Genomic DNA, 23543 nt, shown 5'->3' on the forward strand with positions numbered 1-23543 from the left:
CTCTCTTAATTCGGACTTGAGACAAAGGCGTGCTGGAATGTGTGTTTATTTGAGAGGAGGTGAGGCGGGATTTGGCGCTTGTATTTGCTTTTGAAATGTGTTGTCTTTGCGTTAGTTCCACCACAGACAGGGATTCTCGTCTGTTTATTTGGAGACAAGCTCAAACCTTTGACCTTACCCAATGGGTGGCGAAACCCTGTCAAAGCTACTGTGAGACCCTTGCTGCTATTACTCAACTGCCGCCCTCTGGCTCGATTGATAGTAACAGTAAATAATACTTTGTTTATTGTGCTCTTCCTGTATCAACTGCAACTAATTTGTAGCCACTTGGCAAATGCGCAACAATGGCAGTAAACAGGAATTTATTGACAATCCAAGGTTGACACCAAAAATTGTCCAGATAACAGTGACCAGTTTCTCTGGGGTTGGGTTATTCTCTGGAATGAATTGAATAAACTAACATTGTCCCACACTTCTTCCCTAGTCTTCTTTGTAGGTGATCATCATAATTTAGGATGTATATTCTGGATGTAACAATTAGGGCCCGACAAATACTGATATTTTTTTGGAGGCCGATGCCAATTCCGATATTTGGCAGAAAAAAATCTGATAACCAATTAATCGGTCATTTAATCTAAATATCAAATAAAATGAATAAAATACAGTAACTACTTTTTGAGGTCCTTAATGCTTACAACAACAAAGGTATGAAATACAGGCAGAGCAGTTTACTATTTTACTTTGTCCTTTAGTATTAGTTTAACTTTACAATGGAGAACAATTTTCAAGTAGGCCTACAAGAATTAACTGCATGAATGTATCTTTAGATTGAGGCAATAGATGTATGCACTATATGAGCAATATAATGAGTGAAATTACTGGCAAAACATCATTTATAGATAATGCCCTTTACGGTTAAATCACATTTGTTCTACTCCATTATTTTCTTTTGCATGACGACATCAAAATAAAAATCAGAGACACCGTTCTCAAATATCAAAACATGTCATCTTTGACAGAGTTTAATTTTAAATATACGATGAACAGAGGAAGAGGTAAAATACCTTTTTTTTTTTCATTTTTAAAAGGTTTCCACCAAACAAAGTTTCCCGTCAATAAAAGTGCATGTCCACAGTCAGCATTTCTTCTTTCAGCCTCCTCTTCAGGAGATAAAATGCATGCTCTATTTGGTTAAGGTCCGGTGATTGACTTGGCCAGTCTAAGACTTTCCACTTTTTCACCCTGATGAAGTCTTATGTTGTGTGGGCAGTGTGTTTAAAACAATTTAAAGAAAAAATGCATCCAAACTAATCAGGAGAAGCTTCATCATGCAACAAGACAATGACCCAAAACGGGGAAAAAGTGTAAGGTCTGGAACTGACCAAGTCATTCACCAGACTTTAACCCAATAGAGCATGCATTTTACCGCCTGAAGAGGAGACAGAAGGGAGAAACCTCCAAAAACAAACAAGAACTGAAAGTGGTTGCAGTAAAGGCTTGATACAGTTATTGCAAATAAGGGTTATGCCACCAAATATTAAATGTTACTCATTTGAAGTTAATTTAATGTCTGTCCCAATATATTTGCTCACTTGAAAAGTGGGTGGCTTCAAACAAAAGGTGCTCTGTCCTGTGTTCTTTAACACATCTAGATGTAAATACCATGTAATGAAAGCTGGAATTCTGAGTTTTTGTCTCATATTCATCTTTTGATCTGAAACCCAAATGTGTGCAGTATACAACAAAAACAAAGGCATTGACCTTGTCTTTCCAATACTTTGGAGGGGACTGTATGTCCACAGCAAGTCTTGCCAACCTCAACTGACCACCATAAAAACAAAGGTGGGAACAGAAATAGGGTGCAGTTGTCCCCCTGCCTTGTAAATGTATGGTGTGGCAGTGCATGAAAATAACAAAAGGTTCCCACCAAACCAACCTCTTTTGAACTGAAACTGTTAGACTTACATTTTGCAATATTCAATGTCTTGAAATATTATATACAGGAGGTGTTCATTTTCACAGAACTGTTGTGCAAAGGTGGCAGAGCAATTTCAATGAAGTAGGCTTCCTTTGCTCCTGAAACATGGCCTCTTTTAGCTTTCACAAGTGCATCCATATCAGGTGTCAAATCCTGAGTAGCAGCCAATTTAGAATGCCATTTAAGTGATCGTCAGTGCGACCTCCAGGGGACAAAATGAGCATCAACATTCACTCTTATGAACTCATGTGTTTTATATCCCCACGGGCAAGATTGGACCGGGCGGGATCTGGCCCACGGGCCGTACGTTTGAGATCGCTGCTCAGATATTTAGCCGTTGATAACTTGGCAGGGGGCTGCCATCTTGAAACCATGTGAATGGAGGGTGGATTTTGATTGGCCACGTGAATTTCTGCTCTCAGCATGTAGCTCAAATAGTGGCCACATGGTGAGGTGAAAAATAGGCTGAATATTTGTCTCAAGGCATCTGGAGGCAGAAAACTCACCCAAAACTACATGCCCACAATAAGCAAATGGTTTTCAATGACTTTTTGCTCAGCAGATAGCTCCGGTGTGCAGCAGGCTTAAACCTTTCAGACCCCAGTACGTACATATTCATTCTTGCCATTTGAGGTTTATCCATTCAATGTGAGATGAAAAGTCATGACCACATGGTCATTTTCCGTGTATTGCAGTGCTACTGAAGCCTTACAGGTTTAATAAATAGATTCTCATTACAGTAAGAGACCAGGACTTATCCCCAGAAAAAGGAACAAAGAATAGTAAAAGTAGAGCACTTGCTCTTGGGGCTATTACGGCAGAGGAAAGGCCGACAGGTATAGATGGTGCATGCGTACATCAGGATCATCAGCGGAGAAAGTAGAGTGAGAGCAGCCTGCCTAAAAAAACAGTTCCTGTTCCTGTTCGGCCTTAGCTTCAAACGGTGCCCAACACAAAGATATGCTTCCTCATAATAAATGGAAATTATAAGAGAATGGAATGTTGCAGTTCTTTCACAGCTTTGGACTAACGGCGGAGCCAGACAGACGGAGTCGTCAGACGGTGCTAGTTTTGGCTCCATTGGCGAAACTAAATCATTCAACGGTAGAGAACCCGAGTCTGCTGCTGTTATGATAACTGGCACTGCTGTGTAAAAAGATTCTGGGAATATCGCGGAAAAAGCATCTCCTTCAAAGGGGAGCCAGGATTTTTCAATTCTGAACAAACTTTTACAACCAGCATCATGACAAATCACACTCTTGTGGCTTTGGGTCCCATGTATAGCAGACCTTTATAATAGATCTCTATTATAATATTTTCTATGGGTTCGACTATTTTGTGTGCGACATTGTTAGAGGTTAACACAACATAAAATAGATCAGGTTTGTGAATTTTATAATCCAGATTTAATATTGGTCTCAGGGTTCTTGAATTACTAAAATGTAACAGGTGCCATATAAAATGCATGTTCTACAATCAAAATCTAGAGACAGGAAAAGACAAGGTGAATTTGGAAAAGTACAAATATGTGCATGACTACATGAAGCAGAGAGGCCGACGCGGTGCCACGGGAAATGAACAAGTCCAAAATCGTGACATCATTGACCAAAAGACAGCCCATAAAAAGCACAATTCAACAGCAAACCGTAACCAAAGACAGCAAACGGCGCCTTCAGTAACACCCCTACAAAGGGCCGACTACATTTAATGTATACATACATACTCGTTATAGAATATAATAATTTCTTTTTCATATATATAACTCTACTATGAACAAACAATACACAATTGTATACAAAGTAGAAACATCTCCCCACACAAAAAAACCCTTAGTCCATTTCCAGACCCTTATCAGTCTTGTCAGCATTGCAGTATAACACAAGGCAATATGAACAAAATATACAAAATGATAAAGAAAATGCAAAAAAAAATGCACAAAAAAAAAATAGTCACGACATCGCAGCAGACCGGAGGATGAAGCAAAGAAAAGCATGTGGCAGGAATATTGATAGCATTCATGTCAAAACATTAACAAACAACAACAAATTCTACATCTGCGTTCTAACATCGTGTGTGTGTGTTTTTAATGGAGGCGGCACTAAAGGGAAGAAAGTAGCTGCCCAGAGCCTTTTATTTTTATTTGAATGCAAATGCACTTTCCTGTAAGTAATGGGGAGCCATTATAATAGGCGTTCACATACTTCCAAAGGTTGATGATTGTAGTGTAATTATATTTAATTACACTGGTGCCTTGAAATACGATTGACCTGACATACAAGTTTTTGGTGAGACGAGCTATGATTCAGCCTATTTCTTGGTTTGACTTTCGACCAAAATTTGAGATACAAGCACTGTATGGTGGCAGTAAACTCAACTCAGTTCACAAGAAATCAGCAGCTTGGCAGATATCGAACTCAGCAGAAAAAAAAAAAAAGAATTATCTCTGTATTTAAAATAACCAAATAGCGTTGCCTTAAAGTCTGCTTAGCTTAATATTAACCAACAAGGCAAATGTTCATGGATAAGCAAACGAATAGCATTGTGTCACGGTGTTAACCCTTTCAGCAATGGATATTTAAACACAAAAGAGGAGCAACACATGCAGACAGATGATATAACAATACTCACAGGTATGTGTTCTTTATCCTCTGTGAAGAATAACTAATATTACTGCAGCTTATTGAGGAGCTCCATGTACAGTATATCTGTTTTATACTGCCACCAGGCCAAGGCTCTCATACTAGAAGGAGCGGCACAATGTCCATTGCGATGAAGCAAACAATGTGGCAAAAACAGTTTCATGTCTTTACATTCTTGACAACTGTTTTCATAAAGTACAAAATTAGAATGCTGTTTTTCTGAATAAAAAACACATTCCAAACATTCTTGGTTCTTTTTTTGGGTGGGGGGTTAATGGTGCATTCATTATGTTTTGTTTTGAGTTACGAGTGTGGTCACGAAACAAATTCGACTCGTATCTCAAGGCACCACCTTCTAAACTTTCTTCACTGACAGGCTGAGAAAAAACATGGCATACGTTGAGGCTATACAAGGAAAAAAGGCGATTATGGAGCAAAAAAGAAAAGAAAGAAAAAGAAAGTGGTGTCTGTATCTGATGTACACACACCTGCCACATGCTGCAACACCTGACATTTGGCGAGCAGATGTTGAAGCAGCTGCCCCTTTGCAACCTCCCACGTGGTATATCGTGGAAACCAAGGTGTCATAAAGAGAAGGCCAATGACTCTTTCCAACCTCAGATGTTAAAACATTTACTGGGACGTCATTTTGTTTGAATATTCACAATATTCAAATTACACTGTGTTCCACATTATTAGGCATACAGGTGCATTTTCATAGATTTTTATTTAGTTCAGTAGTTCAATTCAACAAGTGAAACTCATATATTCACTACGCACAGACCAAAATATTTCAAGTTATTTTTTGTAACATTGATGCTAATGAAAACCGAAAATCTACCAAATCAAGTAATTACGATGTTACGTAAAAACAAGTTGATTTTCAAATTAAAAACTAAGCTGGACTTGGCATTTTGATAGGTTCCAATATGTTAATCGAATCTGTACATGAGTTCCACTTTTTCAATTGAACACAAGTCAAGTTTATTTCTTGTAAAGCCCTTAATCACAAAAGACAAACAGAGCACTTCCCATGATTTAAACCACTGGACTGTTTGCCGTTCCTGTCCATTTTCCTTAAGAGTCAATGCGATTTACAGTGAATATATTTGGGGTAATCCAAAATCTTCTACAGTATTATAATCTGGATTTTACTGATCTAAAACTGCTACTTTTGTGTGTGTGCAAAATAAAAAACAATTCTGTTCAATATCATCATGCACAAAATAAGAAGAAAAAAAAATCAGATTTTTTTTTAATAAAGGAAAAAAAGGCATTTTAGCCAGCCACACGCACACACACACACACACACACACACACACACACACACACAAACATTTAGTTTCTCGTGTATCTCATTTGAGGATGCAAGTATTGCCTCCAAGAGTTGCTATTTGGAGGTATACTAGACTAGACCTTCTTTACAAGGATACAACACAGGTTGTCAATAGGGCTATGGTCAGGGGATGATGAATTTTTCTCCCTTTCAAATGTTTATTTAACTTAAATCAGTAATAATTTGGAACACAGCATAGAGAAACTGCTCTTTCACAGTGCATGCTACTTTGAACTACCTCCCACCAACTCCAGTGGAGGGTTAGATCTCACCTTCAAGATGAGAGCAGGAAAAAAGAAGGGTGGAAATAAAAGGAGAGCTAAGCCTTGCAGCAGGGCATTCAAGGTAAACAAGGCAAGTTTGTGCCACTAACATGCACAAACTGGACCGCTCGGCAAGACTTGTAGAATTGGGATGAAGAGATCCTCTTTTATTGAGCTTGTTTTTAAGGCATAGCTCTTTAACCAAGTAGCCAAAAAAAAAAAATCCATATTACTTAAAACAATAACAAAAAAAGGCACAAAAACATTTTTTTTTCCTTCTTCCACTATCAGTCATTTTGGAATGAGAACACCTGCGGATCATACTACACATTGGAAAAATGTGACCAAATTGATCTCTTTGTTCCATTCTTTCAGATAATGAACCAAAAAAAATGGAATGTTCCACCCTTAGTGCAGAATCACATTCTTAATATCCTCTGGTGCGTTTTGATGAAAATGTGCACAGACACAGACATTTTTTTTTTGATAAAAAGCAGGATGCAGATTGTCCGTACTGTATGTATTTTTGACTGGAATTTTAAAAAGTACACAAGAACACGTGTCTAGTGTTTGAGAACTACTGGCACTAAAGGTTGCGGAATGGTCGTCTGTCCCACTGGTTTATCCCGGTTAACTAGTTGACCCTTACGTTGATTTGTATACATCAAGGTAGATTTACATGAGCATACTTTTTATGTATGCTGATCAGTCTCTGCGTGTCCTGTCCACTTCATCCTCACCACGATAAGACGGCATCTCGATATGACACGAGCAGAGTCGCAGAGTGGTATTGAGAACCATCAGGATGCGTGGGGGGCACGCAAAGTCTCAGTGCGCGAAAGGCAACCAGGCCTCTTTACATGGGGGCGTCCTCTTCCATCGGTTCGTCTTGAGCCCTGCAGAAAGACACAAGTAGAAATCAAAAGAAGTCTCCTGTTGTGGCAATTGGGGGTTGAACCGACGAGTCGATTAGTCGGGGAGTCGACTTTACCACTCCGCAGTGAGGGTTATAGCTTGAAGTTGATTAATCGCCAATCACGTGTTGTGGCAATGGCAACATGCAAACCTCACTGAAATCAACAGGTGCTCAGTCGGAGCAGCAAACCAGCAGTGGAAATATTTGACTAAACATGAGATCGTAGCAAGGTCGCTTGCAAATATGTGTCAGCGAATTCACCAAACGCCCTCCTGTAACAGTCAAAAGACAGACAATATACCGTAGCGTCTGCTTAGATCATAAAACGAAGGCAAGCGGTACTTGATCAATAACCTCTTTGTTATAAAGGTGACCGGTTAAATGTCGAAAAAACATCCAACTAGCATTTCTCTCAACTGTCAGCCTTCATTATGGAGACACGCTCGCAATTCTCGTCTTCTTTCCACTGGCCCCACCACCTGCTTCACTCATCCAACCACAACGCCTTTATGGTGAGGTCCCTTCACTTGCACTCCGTGACTAAAGATGTTTAGAATTTTCATAGCCACTCCCACCACAGTCCGGTTGTAGAGCCGGGTCCACTACCCTTGTCCTGCTCACTTCCCCTCTTGTCCTGTTCTATCATATATTGTCGTGTTCTTTCCTCACAATACTTTAATCCAATGTAACATTGTATTATTTGTATACTGTACTGTGCATATACTGTAATAATTTGTTTTGCTTCTTTTTTCTTTTCTCTGTCGTCTCCTTTTTCTTTCTGTCACTCCCCTTTAAAACATAGTTCTGTCCGACTGAAATGTTCAATAAATAACCATCATAATCCAAGGAACCGCAGTACCATACAGAACCATATATATATATATATATATATATATATATATATATATATATATATATATACATATATATATAAATATAAAAATAAATAAATAAATAAATAAAAATAAATAAATACAGTACACACGCACAGTAAAACTGTTCTGGCATAAAAGGGATACAGATGCTTCATTCTGCTTGATCTAACAAGCAAACAGGACAGCTTTAAAAAAGAAGAAAAAAGAAACAAACAACAACAACAAAAAACAGCACTTTCATGGTCTAAAAGACTGTCAGATCTTGCAAACTCTTGCAAAAATCCACTGAAGACAACTGCAGGTTTGCTACACTTTTTACATTACTGCAAAGCATTACCTCCTCCTGTATTTTTGTTTAGTATATACTCTTACAACATACATACAACCCTGCAGTTGTGTTACATTAATCGGTGTTTTACAATTTTACGACTGTCTGCGAGGCATTGAAAGTGTCTAAATGTGAACGGACGAGCGAATGTCTTAATGACGGGAGGGGGAGTGAGTGAGCTTTGGACGTCAGGGATTACTCGAAGTTGACTCGACTATCATGACCTTAGTGTCGACTACAAAAAAATCTAAAGTCCTTCAACCCCTAGTGACAATATTTCAATATTGCTATAATAAAGTCACTTGTACATTGACTTAGTAGTGCCCCAACTTACATGTTTTTGCCTTTACGAGTTGTCCATTGGTCGAGTTTTTGCTTTTTGTTGGGAGTCAAAATTTACAAAAGTTACAAGCGAGCTTTAGATACACAGCCGCTCAAGTGAAGTGAAAAACAAAATGGAGCAACTGAGGTAAAGTTATGCCCAGGCATGTGGGACAGGAGAGCCGAAGCAATTTCAGTCGTTTATCAAACGGGACAAGCAGCCAAACTCATAAATAAAATATAACTGCTTAAACACACTGGGTCGTCGCCAGGCTTTCCGCGCCACGATGAGAGGCACTAGCAACCAGCTAGCTCGCACGCTAACAGGCTCAGGCCTTGTACAGTAATAATACCTCGCATCTGTCCCAGATAAACACTTGAGCGTGCTCAAGTTCATCATTAAGTGGGACGGAACAGAAATTAGTGCGGAACTCGGAAGATGCCGTAATGTATCACTAAGTCATAAATACAGTAGCTATTTGTATGAAGAACACTTCTCGGGCATAAATATAAAACAATCAAATGATAAACAGTAAGTCTTTGAACATGCAAAAGTTTCGTGCTTTCGACCAAGCGAGCGCAAACGTACTTCTTCGCAATGTGCTTGTTGGCGACGGACAATGAGGCCATAGCGGAGACAGTTTCGGCCTCGTCCGCATCTCGTCTTAGGGCTTCGCTCAAAGAGCGACCGAGCGTGGAGGCAGAGCGTTGTAGTGAGCGCCAGTATTTACCTGCACAGAATCGAGACAAGAAAAACAGCACTATGTGAGCCGGTTTGTGGTTACGTTTATGGATAGTTGTTTCATCTTGCTAACAATCAAGTATGACAGCACACTGAGGAAGGGAGATGGAATTTACTCACTGTGAGCTTCAAGAACTTTTTCCATCGAGTGAACAGCATTGGCGTTTGGTCTCTGATGCAACACCTCATCTGGAATGGGCTCCAACTGAAACAAACACAACATCCAAACTTGAAAAACTAATGGTTGGAACCATTGGCTACATATGTGCGATGTTGCACTGCATTTATTGCTTGATACAGACTTATGAGCTTAAATTGTTCCATGACCTCACTTGTAACTCAAAACAATCGTATCTCAAATCATCTTTCCCCATTTAAATGAGATGAAATGCCATTATTCCGTTCCAGCCCCTCATTGTGCTCCTTTTGGTGGGCGCGCCTTGGCCACCATGGGGCATTATCATAGAAAGACAGACGAAAATAAGAAAGAGTTTCACAACTACTGTAAGCGACTTAGTAAGATGCAGAAATACGAGACTTTTTAGAGGATAAGTGAGAGGATATATGGTTGGCAGTATTATCTTACCTGTCTACATGTGTTGCTACAGTTTGTGTTCAAATATCTGTTGCTTAAAGGGTTATAGCTACCGCAAGACTGATGCTAGTTTCGTTTGTGTTGACGGGTATATCCAATCTCGCTTGCATTATCAGAAATCCGAGACGTAGCGGCTTTGTAACCACATTTGGAAGAAGTCTGATTCTGATTTGAAAGTATCCAAGTCCATGCTTTATTTCTATATACGCTGCCATGACATCTCCCAACTGTAAGCAAAAATTATGTCGCCTGAACAATGCAGCCTTACCACCAGTAACCTCACTTGAACTCTCGCTCCTGTTCCCTCCATCTCACCTCTGGATGTGGACGACAGGCCAAGAGGTGGAGCACCAACTCAAGTTGCTGACACAGTATTTAAAACGGTCTGACGCTCCACACCTACTTGGGAGCCCTGCTAAGGCTATGACAAAAAAAAAAAAAAAAAAAAAAAAAAAACTACAATATGCTCTTTGTACTGTGACCCACCCCAAGGACACATGCACATGGAAACTGCTTGCACACCAAAGTATACATGTGTAGTCTGGAACTACACATGTGTAGTCATATTCACCTTCTCACCAATATTGTCAACCAACACCTCATGATGCATCCCTTAGAAATCAATCAAGTGGATTGAAATCAGAAGAACAAATAAAGACACACACAAAGGCGACGTTCGTATTGGGCGTTGGAAAGCAAGAGCCGACGATGAGGAAGATGTCAAGGGCAGAATAGTTATTTTAATTTGAACAAATAGCGTGTGGGAGGGGTGTGTAGAGGAAGAAGGAAGAGGCAGTGCAGGGAGAAGGATACTTTAATCCTCCTGTGTCACGCCACACTACATCATGCGCACAGGCATGGACAGGGTACTGGACCATAGACACACGTGTTTGCGTGATGCGTGTTCGTAATTTACAGTGTAGTCGGTTATCAATTAAGCGAAACAGCTTAACAGGTTTTCTTGAACTGTTCTGGTGACAAAAGTGCTACATTTCTGGATTTGAAGGCTAGACGGAAGCCATCAATTGCTGCTCGATAATCTAGGCCTACAGCTATCGAATATTTGTAGAATTTAGTGTTTTACTGATTATCCCATCAATTAATCAAGTAATCGGATACAAACTGATATATGCATGTGAGGTACAGGTATTATTTTTGCCCACTTGGGATCACCTTCTTTCATTCCACTGTAGGATCTGTGACTTTGAGTGTGTATTGCTTTAAAATGGGGGGCCTGGTCCGGTAAGTGATGTGGGTGACTTCTTTGACTTTCTAGAACTTTCTCCCATCTTCCGACTGCATCTCTGGAGCTCAGCCACAGTGATCTTTGGGTTATTCTTTACCTCTCTCACCAAGGCTCTTCTCCCCCAATTGCTCAGTTTGGCCGGACGGCCAGCTCCAGGAAGGGTTCTGATCGTCCCAAACGTCTTCCATTTAAGGATTATGGAGGCCACTGTGCTCTTAGGAACCTTAAACGCAGCAGATCTTTGTTTGTAACCTTGGCCAGACCTGTGCCTTGCCACAATTCTGTCTCTGAGCTCTTCAGGCAGTTCCTTTGACCTCATGATTCTCATTTGCTCTGACATGCACTGTGAACTGTAAGGTCTTATATAGACAGGTGTGTGGCTTTCCTAATCAAGTCCAATCAGTATAATCAAACACAGCTGGACTCAAATGAAGGTGTAGAACCATTTTAAGGATGATCAGAAGAAATGGGACAGCATCCGAGTTAAATGTGAGTGTCACAGCAAAGGGTCTGAATACTTATGGCTGTGTGATATTTCAGTTTTTCTTTTTTAATAAATCAGCAAAAATTTCAACAATTACGTTTTTGTTCCCTGTCAATATGGGGTGCTGTGTGTACATTAATGAGGAAAAAAATGAACTTAAATGATGTTAACAAATGGCTGCAATATAACAGAGTGAAAAATTTGAAAGGCTCTGAAAACTTTCTGTACCCACTGTATATCGTGGCTCAGACTTTGTGGCCCAGGCTACTCGTAGACTGCAAATGTGTACAAATCCAATTCTATCAGATACCCCGCAATACAGCAGCATCCGTAAAACCTACGTCTTATTGTTTTTATTGAATTTTATCTTTACAGTATACTACAAATCATCGTCATCATCAGCAGCAGCAGCTTTATTGGCCAAGTATGTTACAAGCCACACATGGAATTTATCATCATCATCATCTTTACTCAAGTTTCATATTTTCACTGGTAAGAACAATGTCTGCAAAATGATTTGCGGTACGTATGTGTTTGTGTCTAGAATGTGTTTAAAGAGTGCACAGTGGTACTTTCTTGCTTAAATGGAAAAAAAACAACACATTTTTAAGGATGCTGTCCATTATTTACATACTGTATTTCACTCTGTTTGTGTTTTGTTTTTTTAACCTAATGGCTGTGAAAGATGGGGGATTACTCCATCCCTCCATCCATTTTCTACCGCTTATCCGAGGTCGGGTCGCGGGGGCAGTAGCTTTAGCAGGGATGTACAGACTTCCCTTTCCCCAGCCACTTCATCCAGCTCTTCCGGGGGGATCCCGAGGCGTTCCCAGGCCAGTCGAAAGACGTAGTCTCTCCAGAGTGTCCTGGGTCGTCCCTGGGGTCTCCTCCTGGTGGGATGTGTACACCTCACCAGGGAGGCATTCGAATCAGATACGAATCAGATTACTCTATTGTTACAATTCAAAATGCGACCAATAAACTACCTCTGCACGTCTGACAAAGTTAATATTAAACATGCATTTTTTTGCACAAATTTATTCTTAGACTTTTATCAATAAGGTTAAATGTTATTTAAAAATGACTTGTAAAGTTAGAGGGTTTTCAATAGCAACCCTTTGACCACTGTATATGAATATTTCCATTATTTGCTATGGGAAAATTGATTGTAAATACAAAGAATTTGGTAGTCAACAAGTGTCAAGGTGGAACTTACAAGTTCCGACCTCAAAATGTAACACATTGTGACCTTCCTAACCCAATCTTTTCTCTGAATCCTGTGAAATTATATTGAATAAATGTATGAAAAGAACTTCCATTTTCAAAAACATTATAACAACAGTACATGACAATATTATGTAGGAGTTGGATTTTATCTATATGTGGACTGGGAAGTCATTGCTCCACCCTGTGAGGAAGAGATATATGCAACAAGTAGCAGCGTTGGGACAGGAGTATTTGACACCATCACACGTCAACTTCATTTTCATACTTTGGGTTGTTCTGGGTCAGAATGTGCCAATAAAGAGATTTCTCAACAAATTCTCCAAGCTGATTCAGAGGTCTCCAAGCATCAGTATTTTGTTCAAAAGCTACCTTCTCTGAGCCTTCAGGCAACAGCCAAAAATGACTTGCCGTAACCCCAGCCAGCCAAAGCCAGACTTACCCCGCTTGCTTGAGCTTTCCGTCAAAGCGAGGTCAGGGGTTCTCTGGGGTTTCGGGGGCTCACCTCAGAGAGCGCTTGGATGGGGGGTGGGGGGGTCAGTCTGTCTGCGTGATTGACAGCTGGGCCCCATGCTTATAAACTTTAATGGCTCATGTCAGGGTCCTTTGGGGGCCCCCACCTGACAGGAATGGCAAACACATATAGTATGCACTATATAGAAGCCTAAAATTGCCATCGTGACATCAATCCATAGTTGAAATGAAAGGAAGAGGATGACAAACAATGGTTTGCAAGCGCTTCTGTGACACGGTGACTGATGTCCTGGCAAACCAAAGTGAGACATTGCGGAAAGCCACGAGCTAAGGGCGAGGAATGTGCGCCGGTATAAACATTCCAGGGGGAGGCTGAAACAAAAACAGTGGAAAGAGGTGTGATTCCACTTGTTCAGCAAAAGAAATAGGCGCACAAGGCGTCCATTGTTTACTGTTGTGGTCACATACATGTGTTACCAGTCACCAAAACTGTTGATTATGTCATGCTAACTGAGCGAGGTAATGGCGTGTACCGTACAAACCAGGTGATCTTTTTCACTGGTGGCCCAGAAGGTGAATAGTCAGGCCCCGAGAGGGAACAGGTGAATTTGAGCGTCTTACTGTAACTGGAGTGAAAACATACTGAAAAACTCATAGACAGCTGTTAGCAATTAGCATATTAGTCTGTTGTTTATCAAATCATTGCTAAAAACCATGCATCGAAACGGGGCCAACATCTGTTTGCTAGCAATCATTAATTCATCCGAAGTTCACAGTTGAATACTGCAATCGCCAACACATCGCTCATGAGCTATTTAACTAGGGGGACTTCAGCATTAGGCACTACATCGATGGGGGGTGCTAACACCGCCTGTGAAGTCCACTCTGCGATGTTTTCATCCCTCTTTTTGTAGGTTCATTTGAGCTGTTTTGAAAAGAAACCTAATGCTCATTATAGCACGGCTTGTCCTAACTTGGCAATAAAAGCCAATATATATTTCTCACACTGGTGAGCAATAAAAGACTGGAAGTACAAGTTACGCAGACGGTGTAAAGAGGTCATTGAGCACGGTTTAGGGACTATACAAATCAGTCTTTCTGTATAGCTGAATGCTATCAAAACCTTTACACACGTCTTGAATTCCTATTGACGAGAATGCTATGTTACGGGTTTGGCAGTTTTACAGACAACAAACCAAATCTTGATGATACTGATGAAAAAAACTTATTTTCAATACATTTTTCATATAAAATCATTTACTGCCAGCCATTTTCAAAGCAGACGCCCCCATATTGCCAGCCATTTTAAAACATTCTGAGTGATCTTTCGAGACCCACAGAATATTGTGTTCTGCAACAATACAATGGCCCCCGGTATTTGTGGGGGATAGGGACCAGGCCAGACTGTGAATAGCAGAAATTTTCAAAAGTTGAAAGGAAAAAAAATGCAAATAGGTGAATCGGCAGGTGCCGGACCGCGAGTATGCAGGTGTCCACTGTATAAGCACTGAATTTACAAAAGGAAAGAGCAGACTCTCTTCTTTCAACAGAAAGAAAGTTTGTGTCAACACAGTAGACCATGGGCTGGTTTCAACCACCCCAACCCAAAAAAAAAAAAAAAAACAACAACAACAAGGAGTGAAAAAGAAACATGTCAAGCAGAACAGTGACTTTCACACTGTTTGCTTTCATGGCACCTCAAACCGTAAAACAACATCAACACTGACAAATTTTGATGCGAAAATATTTATTTTCAGATATACAACTCTGTAACACTAACTCACTACATGCCTCAAGTTGAACTTCAATGGCTTTTTTATATGGCGCTCATCATTCACTCCATGAAACTGATCTTTTTTCTACGATGTACTGAAACACATACTCTGTTTACAATTTACATATACTGTACATACTCTGTTCGAGTGTGAGGTGTCTAACCTTGTCTGACTTCTGACATGTTGGCATTTCTTACCCTTATAATGTACGTCACAAGCCGAGATTCTTTATCTTCTACTCAAAAGCTGTGCTAATGTCAAATCCAACGCGATGCAACACCGCCATCTACAGGGATTTGTGAAACTTTACAGTGGTTTACAGACATGAGTTTCACAGACAAGCTGAGCTAGACCTTCTTCCACGCCTTTGCATTGAAAAATTTACTTAACGGATACATTTGTTGGTGGCAGTAAAACGGTCGGATTCCAGTCGACCAATATAAACGTCCATGGCAGCGAACGAATTAATTATGAGGCCGTCGGCAATAATTATTGTGCTTCACACATTTTGCCAAGTAGCAACTGGTTAAGCAGGAAAATAATCTGAGCAATTCTGTTATAAATTACATATTGTTTGATAATGACTCACCCAGAAATTGTAAAAGTCCATACAGCAATGGAGAGTACTGGATTGATTTATCATCTAAGACAGAAAAAAAAGAAAAAAAAGCCAAAAACCATTCTAGCACCAGGTTTTTTTCTCCCTCTAGCTCAATGCACCATTGATGTTTTCTAGCCACATTCCATATCCATTACAGATACCGTCACTGATATTATGATAAAAGTACTTGTTTCCTGTTTTGATGCGATCAGGGACCTTTCAGGCTCTTTTTAGTTGCCGTCAGTTATCAAAGCTCTGAACATCGGAATGTCCTGTTACCTCATTAATGTACACACAGTACCCCATATTGAAAGAAAAAAAAACAGATTTGTTGAAAAAGAAAAACAGAAATATCACACAGCCATAAGTATTCAGACCCTTTGCTCAGTATTTAGTAGAAGCAGCCTTTTGAGCTAATAGAGCCATGAGTCATTTTGGGAATATTGCAACAGGTTTTTAACACCTGGATTTGGGGATCCTCTGCCATTCCTCCTTGTAGATCCTCTCCAGTTCTGTCAGGTTGTCACGCTGTCAGGCTCTTCTCCCCCGATTGCTCAGTTTGGCCGGACGGCCAGCTCCAGGAAGGGTTCTGATCGTCCCAAACGTCTTCCATTTAAGAATTATGGAGGCCACTGTGCTCTTAGGAACCTTAAACGCAGCAGATCTTTGTTTGTAACCTTGGCCAGATCTGTGCCTTGCCACAATTCTGTCTCTGAGCTCTTCAGGCAGTTCCTTTGACCTCATGATTCTCATTTGCTCTGACATGCACTGTGAGCTGTAAGGTCTTATATAGACAGGTGTGTGGCTTTCCTAATCAAGTCCAATCACTATAACCAAACACAGCTGGACTCCAATGAAGGTGTAGACCCATCTCAAGGATGATCAGAAGAAATGGGACAGCATCAGAGTTAAATGTGAGTGTCACAGCACAAGGTCTGAATACTTATGGCTGTGTAATATTTCAGTTTTTCTTTTTTAATAAATTTGCAAAAAATTAAACAATTCCGTTTTTTTCTCTCAATATGGGGTGCTGTCTGTACATTAATGAGGAAAAAAATTAACTTCAATGATTTTAGCAAATGGCTGCAATATAACGAGTGAAAAATTTAAGGGGGTCTGAATACTTTGTGTACCCACTGTATATTGTAAGGTATGTGTTAAAAAAGTTTGGCAATTGAGTGTCGCCCGGCTCTATTGGACATCTGCTTCTGATTGGGACTCATTGGGGAGAATTCCCTCATATGAGTTCGATCATGATGCAGCACAACCTTGTGGAGAGCGATTCATTTTCAATGACATCAATGTCCTGTTGCTGGTCCCAAACTTCGACCACATCCAGGTCCACATTCGCCCATTGCTGTCAGTTTTTAGAAGCCGCCTTAAAAGACATATTTATTATTCTTTGGTATTCAACACGCCGGCACGGTGGACGACTGGTTAGCACATCTGCCACAGTTCTGGGGACCGGGGTTCAAATCCCGGCCCGCCTGTGTGGAGTTTTCATGTTCTCCCCGTGCCTGGGTGGGTATTCTCCGGGCACTCCGGTTTCCTCCCACATCCCCAAAACATGCGTGGTAGGTTGATTGAAGTCTCTAAATTGTCCGTAGGTGTGAATGTGAGTGCGAATGGTTGTTTGTTTCTATGTGCCCTGCGATTGGCTGGCGACCGGTTCAGGGTGTATCCCGCCTTCCACCCGAAGATAGCTGGGATAGGCTCCAGCAACCTGCGACCCTAGTGTGGATAAGCGGTAAAGAAAATGGATTGATGGATGGTATTCAACACAAGATGAGACTTGAGACTGTATTTCAGTCTTATTTTTATTTATTTTTTCACTTTTGGGGGGGTTGTGTTCAGGACCCCTACAATACATTTCAGTATATACAGTATACTGTACACGCTTACCAAAATTAGTGGGTTTTTGGACATTTTGAGGTCCTCAAAAAGGCGATTCAATGTTTGGAAGAATAATAACAAACAGCGATTCCAAGAGGGCAATTACAATCTCCTTGATTGTATGTATTATGCAAAAACAACAAAAAATATTCATAAAATAGCATGGATTATATCCAGGTTCTTTAAACATAGGTTTCCTCACTCTCCACTTCAAACGATTACCCCATTTCCCCATCCGATCTGATCCCAAAGCCTGTGCTGACCCCGCAGAAGGAGGTGTGAGGGTAACCGCTTTCAGATGTGCACCAGCGACAGGGCCCCGAGTGCGCGGGCAAGCCGGGCATCCCACAGGGCCGAGGCAATTGACGCTCAACGCCTCCTGCCTATTTTCGAATTTTCAGTTCTGCGCGGCACTCATCCAGTGAGCACCTTTAAAAAAAACGCCACCACGTCTGGTGCTCGGCAGGTTGCCGAAACCTTACACGCGCACCCCCTGATCCAATTCATTATTTTTGCAGCAGAGTGCGTGTGACAAGAGTGCCCTTCACATGGAAAGTCCTCAGTACAAATTTAGCATAGCATCTCAACTGCTGAGGCTGTCATTTTCGTTTGGCTGCACAGTACCTCTAACCCAAGGTGCTGATGAACAGATTTAAATTATTTTTCATTGTACAATGACGAAAAATAGAATACAGTGGTGCCTTAAGATACAAGTTTCCGTGACCACGCTTGTTACTCAAAACACTCATTTCTAAAATCACCTTTCCCATGGAAATGAACTGAAATATCATTAATCCGTTCCAGCCTCCCCCCCAAAAAAACTATTTTTTAGTCAAAATCTGCCAAAGTGCTGCTTTTTGTGAAATGAGCTGAGTTCACTGCCCATACAGTGCTCGTATCTCAACTTTTTGCTCGCAAGTCAAAGCAAAAAATTGAATGACAGCTCATGTCTCAAAAAACTCATAAGTCGCTTGGCACCACTGTATTGATGTTTTTCTAGAACATGATGACCGAGTGATCCACTTGTATTGCAGTTGTTTTAATGCCATCTATCTGTTTTCCATAGTGCCTCTCCTTAGGTTTGTGAGTGAGCTGGAGCCTCTCCCAACTGACTTCGGGTAGAGACGTGGTACACCCTGGACTAGTTTCCAGCCAATCGCAGGGCACATACAGACAACCAACCATTCCCACTACCAACCATGGAGAATGTGGGTTTCATAACGACACCCACATTTTTAATGCTGCCGCCCCCAACTTCTGCTTGCTTAATTATCAACAGCATGATGAAATTTAGTCATGAATTTACTATTTCATATTGTTGCTGTTGAACGGAATCCTCTCAAAAATGACCAGGAAATTTAAAAAAAAAAAAAAAAACATCCTGCTTAAGTTACCAAAAACTCAGTCAAGTTGGTGTTTTACCTTATATTGTTAACATATATCATTGCGCACTAACATCAACACTAACACCACCACAAAATCAATCGCTAATTTAATCAACAAAAAATTAGCAAATTGATTACGCTGTCACTGACAGTCGGGCCAGCCGACAGTAGCAATAGCCGTCCATCATAAAGTTTGCACTCATGCCGACCCCTTGACCAAAACCTTTAATACTTCACAAAAGCAAACAACTATGGTTACATCATCTTCCCAAATTTTTCAAAGGTCTTAGGGCCATGAATGATGCAATAAATGTAATAGGCAGATATGAATCGGAGCACACTTACCTTCATGGCTGACCCACTTCCGTCTGCACTGAATCAGCGATCCATTTTGAACAAAACAGGCTTACTCAAATGTATCTAACCTATTTTCACTCGCTGTTGTCTAAAAACCATCCAGACTTTCAATCTTGAGGCAACATAATTCTGCACGGCTCCTGCTGAGTGAGGAAAAGGCTGAGATTTACGACACTTCTCGGGCAGTTTCAGTGTCAAAGTGAGTTCATAGATTATTTAAATTGGTTATTAATGCGTAAAATTAACAGAAGTTTTAGGGCCAGACCAATCGTATAAATCTGTGAAAAAATTTGAATTTGACCATATTTGGATATATGGGGTTTCTGTCCATCAGCAACCACATGAAAAATAAGGCACGGTAATGAAAAGGAACCATAGTTACAAGACAAACACAGGTGCTTATACACACAGTGACACCCTCTTTTTCACTGGAGCCTTCAATCCATCTTCTACCACAGCACAGTAGTCCCTCAACAAGAAAAAGAGTTATCTTAGTTACATAATCCAGACCAGAGGGAGAACATGAGCCCCTAGGAGAAAGCACTCCAGCTTCTCCATCAGCTCCAAGAAAAAGTGGAGGCGGCTTCTGTGAGTCGCTATTCTGTCGGGTGCCATGAATCACAAAGCCGTGATCCAGAATCCAACCTACACACTCCCACAATTAACCTTTTGCATGGAAACCGGTGTGTTTCTGGGAGTGTGTGAGCCTCTGCTGGCTTCCTGTCAAAGTGAAGGACTCTATCTGTATGTTGGAGTTCAGCATAACCTTTAAAGAGGATATATTGCAGAAAATTGAATGGCTTGTGTACAGAAAGTTGGGTTTCTGGAGTGCCTGTCCACCCATCAAGTGTGAAATTAAAGAACCAAGTATCTGCCAATTTTTGCAAATGTGTCTGAAAGTGAGCCCTTCTGAATATTGATGAATTGTAACGGCAACTGTGACACCAAGATCCGCCAATTACAAGCCATAGCCAGACTACACTATCTCAATATCTGAAACACTATCATGTCAAAGCCAAAGGGTAAGCAGAGCTGCATTAAGTTTTGTTGGATGCGCAGGATGGCGTTAGCAATAAGCGGCAGATAACTGATTTCTGGGTGAAGTTGTCGACACGTTGGTAAGCACAATAATTGTTAAAAGTGTAAAAAGTGTAATGAAGCCTCCACCAATGACAATCATTTTCTTTTCTTTATAGGTGCGCGCCTTTTTCCACATACTGGGCTTCGCTTCCGCAAGTAGAAACCGCTTGCCTCGTTCAACTACTTGCCCTTTTTCAGGAGACAGGACCACCCCGTCAAAACAGGATAAGTTTCAGGAGACTTAAAAGTGTAACATGGGTTTTATTCTTGATCCTTGGGCTATTTTGGAAAAAAAAAAAAAAAAAAAAACACAAGATGCTAGTCAAACACCTGGGAACTTTTTTAAGTTGTGGGGAAAAAAAATGCATAAAATCTTCAAAGTTCGTCACTACTTACAGCACACATATTTTACTTTGTGGCTAGGCTTAATTCACCCTCCCCGAAAATATTTAAAAATTCTTACGATTGCCTAAGAAACTAAAAAACTATAGCACTTCATCACAACATCGCAATTTTCCATTTAAGTTTATGACTATCATTTATCCAGTGACAGTGTTTAAAATTAAGCCCACAATAGATATAGTGGGAGGATTCATCTAGCTACGCAAAATTGATTGTAAGCAAGACAGTTGGTGAGTATTTTGTAAGGATATTTTTTTAGACAGTATCCCCCTCTCTCCATCCCTCCCTCTCAAGCCTGGCTCTCATTTTACCTCGTTGCCGAGCAGAGCGGAGACGCAGGCTTCAGACGCGTCACATATGGCTTTGAGGTCATGGCCTCCCTCCAGGGCGAGTACCAGTCGACCGCCTGCCAGACCCATCAGCTGCCTGGTCAGGTAGCCGAAACCTGGATGCACAGGAAATGACAAGCCAAGAGAAGAAAAAGGAAGGGGAGGGGGGGGGGGGGGGGGTATGAGTTGGGGAGGTCAATTAAGCTCTCACTTCCTTTTTGGAAATTGATGAAAGAAAAAGAGAAAGAAAAGGGGGTCAGGGCATGGATTTAAATAAGGGTAACAATCAAGGAGAGGAAGAAAGGTGTAATGTGGATTTATAGGGGCTTAAAACGTCCCGTAATACGAGGCAGGTTTCTTGCTAATAGCTATATGACGCCTTGTGTTTAGTCTGGTCAAAGCTTTTGATCTATTCATGAGAGGAATTTCAATATATGGATTTACTCAAGTCTCTACCCCCAGGGTCCTCGCTTTACGAAGGAGACCCATTCCTACGGTGGCGACGTAACCCGAATTTGTCTATCACTAAACTACGCTAACGCAATAGTAAAGTTAGAATTACAGTAAATATTTTTATGAAAAATACTTCTAAGTCTGCGATTGGCTGGCAACCAGTTCAGTGTGTACCCCGCCTGCTGCCCGAAGATAGCTGGGATAGGCTCCAGCACTCCCGCGACCCTAGTGAGGATAAGCGGCTCAGAAAATGGATGGATGGATCGACATGATGTGCCATTCATGATCTGAAAAATGTTTCATGTTGGTACAGTCGTAAATAGAGGGCCTACTGTAATTCAATTTAAAAGAACCATAGCTTTTATTTAGAATAAAATCAGTTTCTGGCTTATTGTTAGATAGAGGTTAGATTTTGGAAACAGAGACTAATGTATATTAGAATATTAAATGGAACACAATATCATAATCATATAATTAGTTTAGATTTCAACCATCGATCCGTTTTCTTTACCGCTTATCCTCACTAGGGTCACGGACTGCTGGAGCCCATCCCAGCTATCTTTGGGCGGGAGGCGGGGTACACCCTGAACCGATCGCCAGCCAATCGCAGGGCACATAGAAACAAACAACCATTTGCACTCAGATTCACACCTACGGGCAATTTAGAGTCTTCAATCAACCTACCATGCATGTTTTTGGGATGTGGGAGGAAACTGGAGTGCCTGGAGAAACCCACCCAGGCACAGGGAGAATATACAAACTCCACACAGGCGGGGCCGGGATTTGAACCCCAGTCCCCAGAACTGTGAGGCAGATGTGCTAACCAGTCATCCACCGTGCTGGCAGATTTCAACCAAAACAAATAAATTGGTTTCATTTTTGTACTTACATTTGCCAGTCAGTGTGTATCCTCCAAGAGGTGGAGCATGTCCATCTACCGGGTCAAAACCAGCAGATACCAGAACTACGTCAGGCGCAAACTCATTTGCTATTGGCATCACCACCGTCCTACAAGCAGAAACGACAATGCAAATGGAGAGATTTTAAACAATGCTGTTCTGTATTGCTTCTGTTAATAAAAAAATGTGATCTGTACATAACGTTATTTTGTAAAAAAAAATGTACAGCATGTACAATATATGGCAGGTGTAGCAACTAGTAATTTCAAATATGGTTCCACCCGATGACAAGGGGTCCGACTAACTTTTTCTGTTTGGTCCTATCTGGCCCTATTTCATTAGTAGTTATTTTTGTAGTATTCATGTGAAAAGGCTGGCTGAATGATACGGCCGCTGACAAGTCCAAACACTAAATGGTCCAAGAAACACAACATTTCCTGAGAAAAGAACTGTCACTCGACCCATTCCTGAGTGCAATCAAAACCACAAAGTCCGGATCAGCAAATAATGACCCCAAAAAATGTATGATATTCCCTTTTGATGGGCTCAAACTGCCTGGAATTTTAAAGTTCTTCTGTCAACTGAGGTAAAAGTCACTGCTGAACGTTCAGAGAGATTTACAGAGAACTGATAGAGATGAGGAACAGCAATAATTCAGTTTTTGTCTGTCTCTAAATAGTTTTTTAAGCAAAAACACACTCACAGGAATAGAGTGTGCAGTATGTGTGGACGGAAGTGAAAGTCACCGCACAACTTTCTAGAAATGGTAATTTTGAAAATTTGGAGGCGGTAATACAAGCTCCTTAAGTAGAAAGGAGACCAAGGGCAGTTATAATTGCATGTGTGTAAAGTACAGAAGATACTTCTAAAAGTGGATGGGTGTGGTGAATGACAACTGTTTGTTGACATGCAGCTCGTGGAGTGCTTACATTGAGTGTTACAGTATAT

The 23543-nt window shown here is 40.9% G+C and overlaps 1 protein-coding gene across 5 annotated transcripts in view; it reads right to left on the bottom strand.

Moving 5' to 3' along the window:
- Positions 1-3339: 3339 nt before the first annotated feature.
- The window catches only part of hdac4 (histone deacetylase 4), a 143313-nt gene continuing 123109 nt past the window's right edge, over positions 3340-23543 (bottom strand). For 3 of the 5 annotated variants that reach the window (XM_061691208.1, XM_061691206.1, XM_061691205.1), the window contains exons 24-28: positions 22586-22704; positions 21226-21359; positions 9519-9603; positions 9246-9387; positions 3340-7112 (exon numbers count right to left, since the gene is read on the bottom strand). In XM_061691208.1, the coding sequence (XP_061547192.1) occupies positions 7073-7112; positions 9246-9387; positions 9519-9603; positions 21226-21359; positions 22586-22704 (520 nt within the window). In that variant the 3' untranslated portion in view covers positions 3340-7072. The remainder of the gene's footprint in view (positions 7113-9245; positions 9388-9518; positions 9604-21225; positions 21360-22585; positions 22705-23543) is intronic. The other 2 variants (XM_061691209.1, XM_061691207.1) reach the window with 1 other exon arrangement.

The sequence above is a fragment of the Phycodurus eques genome, chromosome 12, assembly GCF_024500275.1.
Source record: "Phycodurus eques isolate BA_2022a chromosome 12, UOR_Pequ_1.1, whole genome shotgun sequence".
Lineage (NCBI taxonomy): Eukaryota > Metazoa > Chordata > Actinopteri > Syngnathiformes > Syngnathidae > Phycodurus > Phycodurus eques.